Source organism: Ciconia boyciana, chromosome 4, assembly GCF_034638445.1.
Source record: "Ciconia boyciana chromosome 4, ASM3463844v1, whole genome shotgun sequence".
In the NCBI taxonomy this organism is placed as follows: domain Eukaryota; kingdom Metazoa; phylum Chordata; class Aves; order Ciconiiformes; family Ciconiidae; genus Ciconia; species Ciconia boyciana.
In genome coordinates this window covers 30,368,204-30,383,631 of record NC_132937.1, presented here as the reverse complement: position 1 = coordinate 30,383,631, position 15,428 = coordinate 30,368,204, and the positions used below count along the sequence as shown (strand labels likewise).

The 15,428-nt window shown below is 38.3% G+C and overlaps 1 protein-coding gene across 1 annotated transcript in view; it reads left to right on the top strand.

Annotated features, from left to right (window-relative positions):
- Positions 1–271: 271 nt before the first annotated feature.
- TTC33 (tetratricopeptide repeat domain 33) overlaps positions 272–15,428 on the top strand; it is a 49,889-nt gene continuing 34,732 nt past the window's right edge. The window contains 2 exon segments of the mRNA XM_072860521.1: positions 272–467; positions 1,136–1,364. Of these exon segments, the coding sequence (XP_072716622.1) occupies positions 287–467; positions 1,136–1,364 (410 nt within the window). The 5' untranslated portion in view covers positions 272–286.

Here is a 15,428-nt window from a genome sequence, read left to right as displayed (position 1 = left end):
TGCTCATTACTAAAATCCTCAAGGCCGCAACACCCGTCCTGCGCCTCCGGCCGCGCAGCGGGGAACAGGGCAGCCGGGCTCGCCCCCAGCGCGCTCCTTTGCCGAGCTGCCGCTCCCCTGCGGTGCCCGGGCGCCTCCCGCTCGGCTCATGAAAGCCGGATTTCACGGCACCTACACGCGGCCTCCCGGCCCTCCCCGAGCCGGGGCCTCCAGGGCGGGAGCCGGTTCCCGGGGGAACTACAGCTCCCGGCGTGCCCAGCGGCGCCCCGGGACTACAGCTCCCGGCATGCCCCGCGGGGCCGGCGGCCCTGCTTGTCCCTGGCGCCGCGAGGGGCGGCGGTCGCTGCCGGTTGCCCTTCCTTCCCTTCCCGCGGCTGCCGCCCCGCCCTTCCGCTTCCTGTCGGCTGAGGGTCAAGGGTCGCGCGGGTCTTCCAGCCGGAAGAGAAGAGCCCGGAGGGGGGCGGCAGGTAACGGTCTCCAGCCGCAGGCCCCTGCCCGGGGCTCGAACCGTGGGGGGATGTGGGGCGGTGCCGACGCAGGACGCGGTCTCCCTCAGCCCCGCCGGCTGCTCGGCTCCTGCCGCCTCCCCGTCCGTTTTGCTGGGCCTCGCTCCCGGCTGGGGTGAGCGGCGGGCCGCGCCCCGCCGGAGACGCCCGTCCCAGGGGTGCCTGGCTGGCTGAGGAGCGGCCGTGCCGGGCAGCTTCCCCGCAGGCGGCCGGGCCGAAGGCTTCTCGGGCTGTGCAGCGGGTGGTCTGCATGGCCGGTGCAGCTGGTAGCGGTCCGGGGCAGTGGCCGGGCTGTGATGCGTCGCTCACCTCGGGCCGAGTCGTTTCCTCTCTGCTCTTGTCTGGTTTCTGGTGTGTTGGCGTCGGCGTTTTAAGGCTCTCCGGTGTGTCAGAGCTCTGGCTTTTAAAAATTTTTTCTTTTTCCTTTTTTTCCTGCTAGAGTCCAGCTGGGCTCAAAATTGTAGTTGCCTGACTAACATCTCTGGTGAAGCCGAGGGGCAGAATTTCTGTGGGGGAGTGGCACTCTGTTACATATTATTGTTCTGGAATTCAGATGAGCAAGGTGTGTTTTTTCTTCTGTGCACTTTAAAGCTAAATTACCTAACTACTGAAAATACATTTTTCTCTAGTTCTCCAAATGGCTTCTTTTGGGTGGAAGAGAAAGATTGGTGAGAAAGTTTCAAAGGCTACTTCTCAGCAATTTGAAGCAGAAGCTGCGGATGACAAGGATCTGGCTGATGATGATGATGCTAACTGGGTGCATGCAACTAAGAGAAGAAAGGAAATTCTCTTAGAAGACTGTGTAAAGAAGAGTAAGGAGCTGAAGGATGAAGGTGCAAACTTGGCTGAAAAGAGGAGGTACTAATGTTATCTTACTCATTTTCTATCTCCCTGCCCTAAACTCCCTGTTTAGGGCAGGGAGATACAGACTGCTGCATATTTATTTTGAGCAGCAGGTAGTCTCTGATGCTTTTAATGTCTTAAGTTGGTCTCTTGGAGACTGAGTTTTCCTTTATCTGTCAGTTAGAAAACAATACAAAAGCTTAACCCATCCATAAGTAGCAACATAAGGGGTTTTTGTGAATTTAGTGAGAACTACATCTCATCAGAGGTACTTATGAGAGCTACTGAGAAACACTGAATGGCTTATAACAGGTATGAGAAACAAGTAACAAGAAATTAAAATGCAGCTTTTGGGAGGCTTATCACACTTTTTCGTGTTAACACTCATATCTGAGCCTTAGCGGAAGTTCTAACTTGAAATTGTAGTTTCCATCAGTTACTCTAGCACACTCTGTACAGTTTGGGCAATTATGGTAGTATGGTGCTGTCAGGGTACATTCAGGCAGATCTTGCTCTTAAAAAAAAAAAAGATTTCATATAGATTAGAGGCTAAACTCACAGTGGGAGTCTTTTATTACTTAAACAGGTGGAATAGTTGACATACCATTGCGGGGAACTTGAGGAAGCAGACTGAAAGGAATGTTTATTCTCTCTGATGGAAAGTGGTTGCTGTAATTGTTTCAGACTTATATGACCTATTTCTTGAATATACATTAGTACAACATAAGCAGACTCATGTGAAGAATGAAATACTTAATGTAGATTGTTTCCTGGAATATCAAAGCATAATAACAGTTAAAGAAAGATTTGATGTGGATGGTGTAGCATTCAGGTAAAAGGATGGTATTTGTTCCATTGAAGAAACTCAGAAGAAAACCAAAGACTGAGCACTAGAGGGAAACCAAGGTGATGTCTTAGTTGGTGTTACTTGTGGAGCGGAGAGAAGAAGGGGATCCTGGAAGGAAATGGACTTGGGAAGAAGCAAGAGGCTAAATAAAGGAAAGAACAGAAAGTAATAAATTCAACTTCACTTCTTATGGAAAAGAGACTCCAAGGTAATGTGCATGGCAGAATTAATATAATGAAAGATGAATTTTACAAGTGGCTTCACTATTACTTAGCTAGAATAGTGATTACCACCTTTATGCTTGGTTAGTCCATTAGCTTTTTTTCTGGTAAGGGAAGGCAGCGATGGTGTTACATCCCCACCATGGTTTTGTTAGTCTCTGTGTATGCAGTAAGTCTGTTTCTGTGGATGAGTGAGATCTGGCTTGTGCTTGTAAAGTGAGTCTCAGTACTTCCTGCAGGGAAGGAATAAAGAATGGCCTCTTGGGGGTTGGAATTTGTACAGCCTGCTTTCTTTGCCCGCTGGTGAACTCAGGAGTAGCATGGGTGAATTGTTTTGGAGGTGGCAGCCCTCTATGGGTTTTCAGCTTTTGTGGGAGCTGCTTGAGGAGTATTTGTACTTGCTGTAATGCGTCTGCATGAACCTGTTAAGCTGAGACTGAAACACACAAGAAAAATTGGTGCTGAGAACAGTTTCTGATATGTATTTTAGTCTTTTTGTGGGATAGGAAGGAAGATGGGGAGACTGCCCGAAACAGATGTTGAACTAGGTTGATTATCCCAGTGGGTCTAATATTGTGGAAGACATGGTTTAGGAAATTCTGACCTAGAAGCTTGATCAATAGGCACTTTTTAAGATGACTTGTGAATGAGTGATCTTGCTGTCAGAACAGAAAGAAAAGGCAGATATGTGGAAGAAGTGTCACATTTGTGTGCTCTTGGGATGTGTAGGAAGAAGCAATTAAACAAACATATACAAACATACACACTCTTTTGGGAAACAGAATATTGTCTGTCGGTGGAAAGAATGGAGAATATTCCAGAGGATAAATTGTTTTTGCTTATATGAAACTTATAATTCTGGTGGATTATCCAGCTTGAGACACCAGTATGGATGTGCCCACATACACTGGAATTAAAAAACAAACACACAAAAAAAACCAAAAGAAAAACCCCCAAACCAACGACCATTATGCAGGTTAGGTTTTTTGTGTTGATAGTCCTACACTGTTTTAAATCTAGCATCATCCAAAAGCATAGAAGTTCATGTGCTCAGCCTCAGTATTTTGAACACAGCAGTTTGCAATTAGTGTATTTTGACTGGTAGGTAGGTAGCCTTTGTCTGTTTAAGAATGGGTTTAGGCGAGATTAAACAATGGAGTATAATGTCCTCAAATATATGGCATGTAGAGAGCTAACAGAAAGGAGAAGTATGAATATATGCATATGATGGCTTTGAAAACAGCACAGGGAGATTGCAAACTACAAACATTTTTCTAGCTGGTCCAGTAGGTGGAGATAGAGTTCTCTTCAATATACCCTGAAGATGTGCAAAAAATGCTCATCTAAATACTTCATGTTCTTTTTGCAAATAGACACTATTGGTTTTAAGTTCTTATTGATTTGCATTTAGTTTTTCAATTTTGCTAAATAAAAGTTAATACTGCTCTCACTTCTGATGATACTTATTTATTATTCCATATTGCACTAAAAATCTCCATCTCTAAAGCTGGTACTTGTTTGGGAAGATCATAGCTTCAACTGGAACGCTCTGTTTTGGTTGAGCTTAGAGATTCACCTATGTTAAAATAAGTAGTGGTGTCCCTTTGTCACTTGGTGTCCCTTTGTTAATTGGTGCATAAATTAAATATATTGGTGCATAAATTAGACTAATTTCAATTTGTCAATTGTCACTTGGTATATAAATTAAATATCTTGGTGCATAAATTAGACTAATTTCAATTTGTCAATTGTCACTTGGTGCATAAATTAAATATCTTGGTGCGTAAATTAGACTGATTAATAAGGTTTTACTCTTTATTTCCTTTAGCTTTTGCAGCAGCACATTAAATAAGGACATGTCAAAGTGCTACGAGTGAACAGATAATAGGTCAATTTTAATGAAACTTTATTTTTCTAGAGGAATTAATCTTTGAGCATTACTTAATTTTCTAATCTATTTTTTAAAAAATTGGACCTCTGTGAAGTGCTACTTAGTACACATTTTAGCAGTTGAGGCTTTTTTCCTCTGATGCTAATATGCCAGCATCACTTCAATGTGTGTAGTTTAAAGGAGGCACACTCCTGTAAAAAGTGTGTTTAGTGTAGTGGTAAGTTAAGTGTTAGCAAAAAAAAATATATTCAGCAGATGGAGCAGAAGAATAATACCTATTTTTAAAAGTTGAAAAGCCTTTCTGTCATGTTTTTATAATGTTTGTATCTGTTCAATTTATTCATGTCTTTCAGGTTTAGATTATAAGCACTTGATTACTAATGAGTTAGGAAAGTGCTAAGGTAATAAAGTTGCTTTCAGATTATCTTGATAATTCATTTTGATGCAACTAATATGGCAAAGGGCAAAGATCATTGTGTCCAAATTGCCTTTCAATTTTCATTCAATAAAACTGATGTTATTTATAGTGTTAATAAAGATGTTTCTCAGAAGATCCAACAGCTGTCTTTGGCAGAAACATTTCAGCAGTTTAATAGGCTTAATTACGTTACACAGTAGATGAGAAGTGGGGTATGTTAGAGAGAAGAGAGGTTCAGGAGAGCTGGTTGCGTATTTTTTCAAGTTATCATCTCCTCCAAGCTCAAGAATGAGGAGGAAATGAAGAAAAGGTGATAGGAGTCCTGCATGGATGCACAGGGAGCTCCTGACAAAATCCAAACATAAAATGGATATGTACAAGAGGTGGAAGCAGGGTCACGTGACCCAGGAGGACTATAGAGACCCTGTCTGAGTTGCAGGGATGGGGTTAGGAAAGCCAAAGCCTACCCGGAGTTGAATCTGGTGAGGGATGTGAAGGGCAACAAGAAGAGCTTCTACAGGTGTATCAGCAGTGAAAGGAAGACTAGGAAAAATGTGAGTCCTCTGCTGAATGCGGTAGAAAATCTAGTGACAAAGGATGCAGAACAGGCTGAGGTACTCTACTCAATGTCTTCTTTGCCTCAGTCTTTACTGGTAAGACTTGCCTTCAGGAACCCCAGGCCCATGAGATCAGAGGGAGCAAGGAAGACTTACCCTTGGTGGGGAGGATCAGACTGTGAAATATTTAGACAAACCTGGCATATACAAGTTTGTGGGACCTGGTGGAGTGCATCTGTGAGTGCTGAGGGAGCTGGTTGATGTCACTGCAAAGACTCTTCAACTGCATTTGAAAGATCATGACAACTGGGGGTGGTTCCTGGGGGCTGCCAGAAAGCAAATGTCACTTCTTATCTTCATGAAGGGTAAGAAGGAGGATTCAGGGACTTACAGGCCCATCAACCTCAAATCTGTTCCTGGGAAGGTGATGGAACAAATAATTCTGGAAACCATTTTGAAACACAGGAAGTACAAAAAGGTTATTGGGAATAGCTGGCATCAATTAGCAAAGGGGAAATCATGCTTGGCCAGCCTGATAGATGACAGGTTGCCTAGAGGGTGGTATGGACTTTCCATCCTTGTTGATACTCGGAACCTGACTGGACAATAACCTGCACAACCTGCTGTAGCTGACCCTACTTTGAGCAGGGTGTTTGGACTAGATGATCTCCAGAGGTTCATTCCAATCTTGGCTGTTCTGTAATTCTATCCCATTAAAACTACAGACGCATTTAGAATACAGAAGGTAGTTCCTCAGGCTTGACTTTGACTGTATAGGTCATTGGTATGGAATCTTTCTCGGTGGGTTGGAGACTTATTTCTGTTTCTTTATTTTTCATTTTGTTTCACAAGTTTTGTCTTTGATGGAATGCTTGGGGTACAGAGAGTGATGCAAAAATGGGCAGTCTTTGCTCTGCCTTCTTCCTATTGCTGTCTGCTGATTGACCTCATTTAAAGCAAAAATGTATTTTAAAAGTTAGAAAGTTAAAAGGACTGATTCAGAGAATCTGGGAGTCTACAAACTTAGCTTTTATTCTTGGCTCCCAGGATAAAGTCTAAAATTCTGTTAGACTGCTGATGTATTGCATCGGGAACGTTGGCTCTTCCGTAAGAGTGATCTGAAAACCTTACACAGTTGGATTTTGTAATTAAGTGTAAGGGAAATCAGTGAAAAATGCTTATGATGAAATGAGGAGAATGTACTAGGCACTCGTTCCTACTATTCCTTGTAGGCTGAAAATAACTGTTTGGTATCAGTCCTGGATGTAATTTGCATGTCAGGTATCATTAGCTATTCCATATAGTGCTTACCTCTTTCAGAGTGAATGACCAATACTGGTATTCACCAAATAAAATGAAAAATTTTAATCTCAGTAATTATTGGCTTTGATTAGGTTGATTGTTTTCTAAGGTCAATCATGCAAAAATGCAGAGAAAATAGGTATGCTTATCACTCTAAGTAAAACTGTATAGTATGAATAGGGGCTTGATTAAAATTGTCATGACTTCTAGTCAAAATACCTGATCACTTTTTAATGGTTTTCAGTGTTTAGCATTACTGTCTATTGTGTGTGTGTATACACATATATATATAAAACTTCCTTGCTGTTAGCTTCCTTGAGAATGCCTTACACAGATACGCTCACTAAAATGAAACTAAAATGTAAACTGTAACTTTTTGAGTGCAGAACACATGACCTGAAACAGAAAAGACTCTGAACAAGTATGGACTTCTTTCCTCCATTTTTCTGGGAGAAGCACATGTTGCAGCTTCTCTCGTTAGTCAGAACATATGGCTTGTTTTGCAGGCATCTTAACCTTTCTACAGAATTAAAAAAAGTGCTGTGAGTGTTTTTACAGTGTTTAACACCCTCTCGTAAACTGCCGTGTGAAGTAACACGTTAATTTTGTCTTGAAGTTAATTTTTATTGCCAGCTTTATTGTTTTTCCTCATTTACTGATAGAGTTGTTGCTTCCTGGTGATGCATCTAGTTGTCTTCTCTCACTGAGGAGGAAGTCCTTTGCAGATTGTTTCAAGTAGTTGCTTTTGTTTAAATTGCATTTTATCTTTAATTTAGCTATTTTCCTTTTGTTCTGGCAAACATTATTTTCCAACAACTGGTTATTATTTGGCAAAGCAGGAGTTCAGTTTTGAAATTGTTACTAATTTAGTGCAGATTTTTCTGAGAGTGTGTGCAAGATGAATTGTAGATTATTTAAACTGTACACAGAGTTTGAATAATTTTGAGTATCTTTTTGTTAGAATTATTGTTACTTGAGAATACTGAATTGTGACATTGTAGCATCCATCTGTATTTGAATGTGTGCATATTTATATAGGTATGTATTTGTAAATAGAAGCAGAAAGCAATATTCATGGAACAACTGTAGACTGCGGAAGCATATATATATTTTTTTTTTTTTCCTGAAGTAGAAAGCATAATTTAATTGATGCCTATATATCATCCTATATAGCTTTAGGCACTTAGTGGAGTCAGCCAAGATATGAATCTGTATTTGTTCCAGGTCTCTTCACAATGTAAGGAGAAAGAGGTATCAACATAATTCAGCTCACTTAAGAGCTTAAATTGCAATTTAGAGGTTCCTGTTGCTCACTGTTAACCCTATAAATACATTATACGTGTACCAGGACCGTTTTGTGGTGCTTTTGCCTTCCTAAATGGGGTGGCTGTGGACAGCCTGTCTGGGAGAGTGCCGGCTGGCCACAGCCATGCCAGGGACCCCTGTGTAAAACTGAGAGTAACGCTGCTCAGGTGCCAGTGCCCAGGAATGTTTCCCGGCACTGTGAGTGTGCTGGTACAGATACAGCCTGCGAGGCTACAGGGTGACTGAAGTCTTTGTGTAAATGCTTGAGGTTAGGTACCTAAACTTAGGTGGGATGAATCAGGCCTACCTGCTAATACCTGTTTGGAGATGAAGAATAATTTGTGTGTTATCTGTCTTTCGATGTAAGTTTAGAGGGTCTGTTCCTTCTATGCATGAAATATAATTTGCAGAACTTTATAAGTGAAAAGCTGTTGTATTCACTGGACATGTGCTACGTAGTGGTTTTTTTAATGAACTCCTCAAAAATGTGTCTGTTTACTTAAAAAAACCCTTATTTAAATATGTAGAATAAGTTACCAGAATTGAAGAAGCATGAAAAAAATTGGATCTTAAGTAAAAGTTTCATCAGTATATATTAATTTTTATGTATATATTAACACCTCTATATAGAGGAGTCATGCCTGACAATTAATTTCTTCTATCCTTCTAATGCCTGTGAAGTTACTGGAAAATAATGAATATGACTTTTACATTTCATTAAGAATTTTGACTTTTTACATTTCATTAAGAATTTTGACTTTTTACATTTCATTAAGAATTTTGACTTTTTACATTTCATTAAGAATTTTGACTTTTTACATTTCATTAAGAATTTTGACTTTTTACATTTCATTAAGAATTTTGACTTTTTACATTTCATTAAGAATTTTGACTTTTTACATTTCATTAAGAATTTTGACTTTTTACATTTCATTAAGAATTTTGACTTTTTACATTTCATTAAGAATTTTGACTTTTTACATTTCATTAAGAATTTTGACTTTTTACATTTCATTAAAAAAAATTGGATTTTCTTCTTAGTAATTAGTAGGGCAGGAACTGATAGTTTCTGAATTCTTACATTGCTAGCTGCTTCGGTTGCTTCTATTTAATTCCTAGCACTTTTTCCATACAGCTTTTTTTATAACCAAATAGAATATTTGCACCTAATCCCAGAATAACTCTGTAGTACTACTCAAGGACTTATATGGAACTACATAATATAATGGACTGTAAATAAATAGTATAAAAATAGAAATATTGTTATTTTATTATTTTTATTTTTGTTACTTATTATGCAATATTTTAAATTTTATTTTTATCACTCATTATCATAGCTGTGCTTTAAAATTTAATTAAATATGTGAAAGCACATGTGCTGGCATATTTCTAGCCTTGTAAATTATACACAAGTAGACTTAATTACTCTTTTTACCTTTTTCTACTTTATTCTTTTGACAGTCTGTGATTTTCTTTGAATCTGATGTGTGTATGCCTTGCAGCCTTTGAGATATTTTTCCTCAGCAACACTTACAACCTTTTGCTGTGTATGAGGGATAATAAGTGTATAAAGAGAGTGCACCTGGTGCATTTTCATTTCCTTCAAGTGTTGTGTTGAGATGAAGTGCTCACTGCAAGTTTCTCTCACAGTTGGCTTGTTTGTTTTCAGAGTTGATCTCTGAAACCGTCTTCATTCCTTTTCTCTTGCTGCATATTACTGTTATAAACTGCCTGGGACAGGGACCATCTTTTAAAGTAGTAGACATGGTGGCAGCAAAACCAGCAGTATTGCCATCCTGCAGAAACCAGTTTCTGCTAGCAGGTCTGTACTGGTAGATGGCAGCTAGAGATTCATGTAAATACTTTAATGCAAAAGTTAAACTGCCTAGCAAGTTAACGAACATGTTTCTGATTTGAGCTAAGAGCTCTTGCCCATAACTTCAGCTAGACATTCTAATAATGCAGCTTTTAAATGTAGAGAATTCTATTATTTATATACATAGTATAATACAATTTAGCAAAATCTAGTAATTTACCTTAATAATCTAAGCAGTTTTTACAGAGAAATACAACCTGGAACCTCTTCCACATCCTTTGCTTGACAGACACTGACAAGAGTTGCTCTGCTGAAGTACTGCTGTCACAGTGTCCAGGATTCCCTATATTAATGACATTATGCATTATGACTTGGATACTGTAAATTATGATTTTATTTAATTTTTTAAAGTTACAGTTCTGTGTTTTTGTTTATTGTCCAGATCTTCTGTTAAATACACCTAGTTGCTTTTACTTGAATAATAAAACCTTTGTATTCAGAAATGATTGTTTCATAACATTATTTCTCTTCACAGGGGAAGCTGCAGGGAAAAAAATAAAGCAGTTTCCTAATTTAATATCTTTGTCCACTTGCTCTTGAACAAAGCCTAGTTACTGTTGCTGACAAAGATAATATTCCCCTCTACCCCCTTTGTTTTAACTCTCTCTATAGTTAATGGAATTTAGTTTTGAAACAGTAATATAGTATCCCTCGCATGATCCTCATTGGACATGATGTGTACCTGCTGTCCATATCTTCTAAGATTAAAATGTCCTGAATTTAAGGGATCATAATTGCCCATCAGCATTTGTTTCAGGAGTTTTCTAAAGAAATAAGGTACAGCAGTGTGTTTTGTTACAAAGATCTTGGTTCCTGTACGTATGTCAACTTGTTTTCTAGTTCCCTAAACGGTGTCCTCCACATCTTATGGCATATCATGAAAGTATCCTTAAACTGGAAAGGATGCTTGGCAGTAAAGGCTAAGAATAAAAACTCTTTAGGAATGTCTTGTTCAGTCAGGTCTCTTGAAAGGTTAGTTCAAATAGTGGGTGGGGAAAATCAGGAGTCATACATTATCTTTTTTCTTTGTGGAAATATTTGATGTTATAGGACTGCTAATTGTTTAAGAGTTGACCTCACAACATAATATACTACCACAAGAAAAATTACTTGTAGGGTCTTGTATGCTAACATGTGGTTATCAAATTAATAAAAATTTAATTTCTTCTTGGTTTTCTCTACTGCTTTTTGTCCTGTTCATTTATTGCATGGGAGTTAACTATTTAGTCATTTTGTAGACAATTGTTAAATTATATCAGGACTGAGTTAATTGAAAGCAAGGGCTGGTATACATGCTACCTAGCTTTGGTTGTTTACAAGTCAAGTGTCTAAGTAAAAGGTTGCAGTTCCATCACTGGTTAAACCTATTTCAGTCAGGGTCAATGTGACCCAACTCTCCTGCCCTCTCATTTCCACCCCTTTGCAATGGTCCCATTTTTTTGTTTTACCCTGGGGGGAGCCAATTCGGAGTACCAGTTTGTCACTGGACTGGAGAAGAAGCCTAGCTGAAAAATAGCCTCTTTCTGGTTGCTGGCTCTGATGTGGTTCACAAATGCTTTTGCCAAAATAGGCAGGAAATCGGGTATTAGAATAAGTGGCCAAACAGCAAGGGAAGTAGAGACAAGTTCTTCCATTTATGTGGTATTGTTATCTAGTTGTTGCCTGTGTGTTATTGTTAGTGTATTGCACTTATAATTTGAAATGTATGTCTGTGAATGTATTTTCACTGGAAGGCCAAACATTTCAGTTTTTACACTTTTAAAATGTTCATCTCCTTCAGAATGAGTCTAATTCTTCTCTCACTTTATCACTGGACCTTGAACAAATTGCTCTTACTTTGCTCATAAGGGACTGTGCTTATGTGTTATGTGCAGAGCAGTTATTTTCTCTAATTTTAGTTGTACGTAACTGAAGTACAATTTTTTAATGGGGGGTAGGTGCAGAGAGAGTCATAACACAACAAAACTGTTAACATACATTGCCAAGTACTTTTGGTACACTGTGTGACATATATGAAATAGGTGATAGACATTGTACATTTTTCTTACTACAGTCATTTGGGTGACCAGTGCATCCATCCCAATCTCAAGAGAAGAATCACAGTATTTATAATATCATGCTCAATTTTTTAATACGGTGTTTAAATAACATGTCAAAGGTTTTTAGACAAAGAACTGTACCCCTCTACCTCTGGATGGTGCCCGGCACACTAATACCATATAGTGACAGAGATAATGCATCCCTCCCCTCTTTCTTACTTGCTGAAAAACAATCACAGAAACTTTGTTTTCATGAAGAACTGAAGTTTGCTCTTTTGAAGCCAGTTCAAACTGATAATTTTTACAGGCTGCCATTCTTAGTGTGTGTTGGACTTGTTTTCATGCAAGTCTCTGGAGTTTTACTGGCTGTAGCAACTAAATGGCAAATCTTAGAAAATGTTGTTTGGTTTGTCTTTGACCTCTCAGCTGGTAATAGAAACCTGATATAGTAGGCTGTGGCTTAAGCTTTTTGTCTTCTGCAAAAATTAAGAAATGACAGTTAAGACAAAATGCAGTTCATAGCTATAGATTTTTTTAAACGAGATTCTTTGGATAAGAGATGTTGGTGATGAATAATGGCTTGTATTCAGCTGGCTCCACAATCCTATTTTACTGTTAAAAATGGAAGACACCTGTTAAATAGCATAGACTTACTGAAAGGAGTTCTATAGCCTAGGTTTCTCTGTAGGAAGCTGTATTTGTCTGGAAGCTTTAATACAAGCTTTCCTTTTCCTGGCAATTGGCTGTTGTGATGATGATAAATTCACCCTCAGTGGGTTTGGATGTTGACATAGATGTTTTTAATTGTCTTTAATGTATTCTGTCAGTGCAACTCTTCTGTTTGTTAGAAGGTTAACTTTCCCTGGCATTGCTCACACAAACTTATTTTCCTGGACATATTATTTGAAGTATTGCATGCTCTAAAATAGAATTGTCATTCAGTGAAGTATTTCAACTTTCAGTCTTCAAAGAGCATTACTGATCTGAATTTGATTAATATTTATTGAGACTTCAAAAAGGACTTAAATAGAGGCTTAATAAAGGTTTGTATAAAGCATTCTGGGGTGTAGGATCACATGTTGAGATTGAAATAAAAATTTTCCAATATAGAAAATAAATTTTGTTTTAGTCAGCCCTTGCTAGACCATCTTTCACTGCCAAATTGAAAAATCTGTTTGTAGAGCTCTCAGTATGAAGGCGGTAGGAAGCTATTTGCTAAAGATGCCATTTTTTTATAATGCATTTGGTTTCATGACTATCACAACTTTGTCTTGTTCAGTAAAGTAAGGACTGTGATTTTCTCCAACATCCAAATATATACTTGAGATGTTAAAGTTTAGCTATCATGTGAAACCATTACAATATAGCAGTGTCATTGCTGCCTAAATAAAGCTCTCTTCTTTGTGTTTGTGTAGCCAAATGGAGAATTACACTGGGGAGCTGCTTGGTGTTTTAAAAGAAACTAATGGTTGGACGGGTCATAACCTAGATTAGACTGTTGACTTGGTTTAAGAAGCAAAAGCTTTTATACTGGTGCAAAGAAGGGGCAGGAAAGTAGACTGAGATGAGGAGAGTGCCAAATGACTTTTGAAAACTCACTTAGAATGACATTACAACTTTATATTAAGACATTTGTATTTGCCTTTCAAAAATGTGGCAGAATTCCAGTATTTCTGTATTGTGGGTGGAATTAAATGAATGAGGGTTCAGAAATTATTTTAGTAGCTGATTTCTTTTGTGGGATTCAAAGTGAGAAAGGAATTCCAAGCAATACTGGAAAAAAATTTAGAGGTGTTGTTGACATACAGAATGAAAGAAATGAATACTAAAATTAGAATAATAAATATTAAAATATCCTAATTAAGTTATAGAATAAATTGCTGTCATAAAACCTAAGGAATTTTTCTGTATAAACAACAATTACATGGAGCATTGTGTAAGTATGGGAGAAATCTTTAACCTGGCTTTTTTTTCTGGGTAATTTATAGTTTTTGAATATATTTTAACTGATTGTGAGGGTGCCCAAGTTATTTAGTTTTGGTCATCACATTCTGATAATAAATTGAGATTGAGAGAGAGAAATTTTAAATATTGAGCAAAACTGGAAAAAACCCACCAAGGTGAGTATATTTGTCAGTCTAAAGAAAATTAATTGACGCTCTTGAAGTTTGTGGATGGTAGCTTTCATTAAATCCAGGAAAAGGATTTGTAGAGTGATAATAAGGCTTTTGCAAGTCACACTTTAATTATGTTTACCTAATCAGTGGGATCAACCTAATGTTTAAAGAGAGAAGGTAGTAAGGAATATATGTTAAAGGGCATATTTTTATTATTGAGACACTGATCCTTTCTCCAGATGCAGTACTGAAGCTATCAAGCTTTGATTGCTTCCCTTTTTTTTTTCCTCCAGAAGAAGGGATCTTCCAGTTCACAGATGTGAACACACAGCACACAGCTGTGTGCATTATTGCAACAAACTGCCTGTTGTGCTGTTTACTTTTCTGAAAGTGTGTTGTAAATCTATGGGTAGTTTAATGGAAAGGGAGTCCTTCCAGAACTCAAAGTATTCTTTGTAGATGTTCCCTGCTAGGTAGAGCATAGGATTGGAGTCATAAAATAAGAGGAAGAGGAAGCATTAACTTTAGAAGCTAGGATTCAGAAGCATAGGATACTGTGGACTAAATGGCTTAAGTATTCCTATCCGGTAATTAATGTAGATAAAACCATCTGAAACATTAATCTTCTGTTGAACCTTAAGAGTTTTATTTTGCTTTGAAGTTTTATTTTCCCATGCTGTGCTATGGGAAAAATTGAAGGACATCAAACAGTTCTTGCTGTTACTCTCTTTTGATAGGCCCTATTATGTGTATGCAAAATCACACTGCCAACAAAAATCATCAGTCTGAATCCATTGGTTCTTGTGAGGTTGCTTATCATTAAAAACATAACATGTAGCACAGCATTGTAAGTGACTAACTAGCTCTGTCATGGGAATTGGAGCACAAACTTGAGCTTGCCTCATCTGTCCCTTTACAGAACATTTTTGCCTAGTGACACTGCGGCTCACCACTCCTTGTCTCTGCAGTGATGGTAGTGAGAGTTCCCGCTCTTCTTGCCACTTTTATGTGTATGACTTGCATGTTAGTCATCTTGGGATTTAGAAGTGTCTGATACATTCCTTTAGTTCTGGATGGTGACATCCAGTCTCTATAGAATCTGTATATGTGTATATTATGTCCTTGTAAGTAGATTGTACTGTTTATTGCACTTCCATATTTCACTTATTCCAGGACATTTGATGGTTTTTGCTGACTAGTATTTGTGTTGGTACTTTATAGTCATTTTACATCAATACTTTCTAGTCATTTCAGCTATGTGGGGAGGTTTATAGGGTACCTACCTACTTAACTTACTGGTACTTTCATGAAAAATGAATTAAAATTGCCCTTTAAGTCTCAAGATGCCATGGAGAATTACATGTTTCCTCTGTCTTTATCTGCTTCTCTCTGTTTTTGTATATAACTTCTGTCATTGTTACTCTGTGATGCCGACATCGGCAAACATTGTAAAGAGGCCAGAAGTAATAGAGGGAAAGAAAATGAAGGGGAATTACATTATTTAGT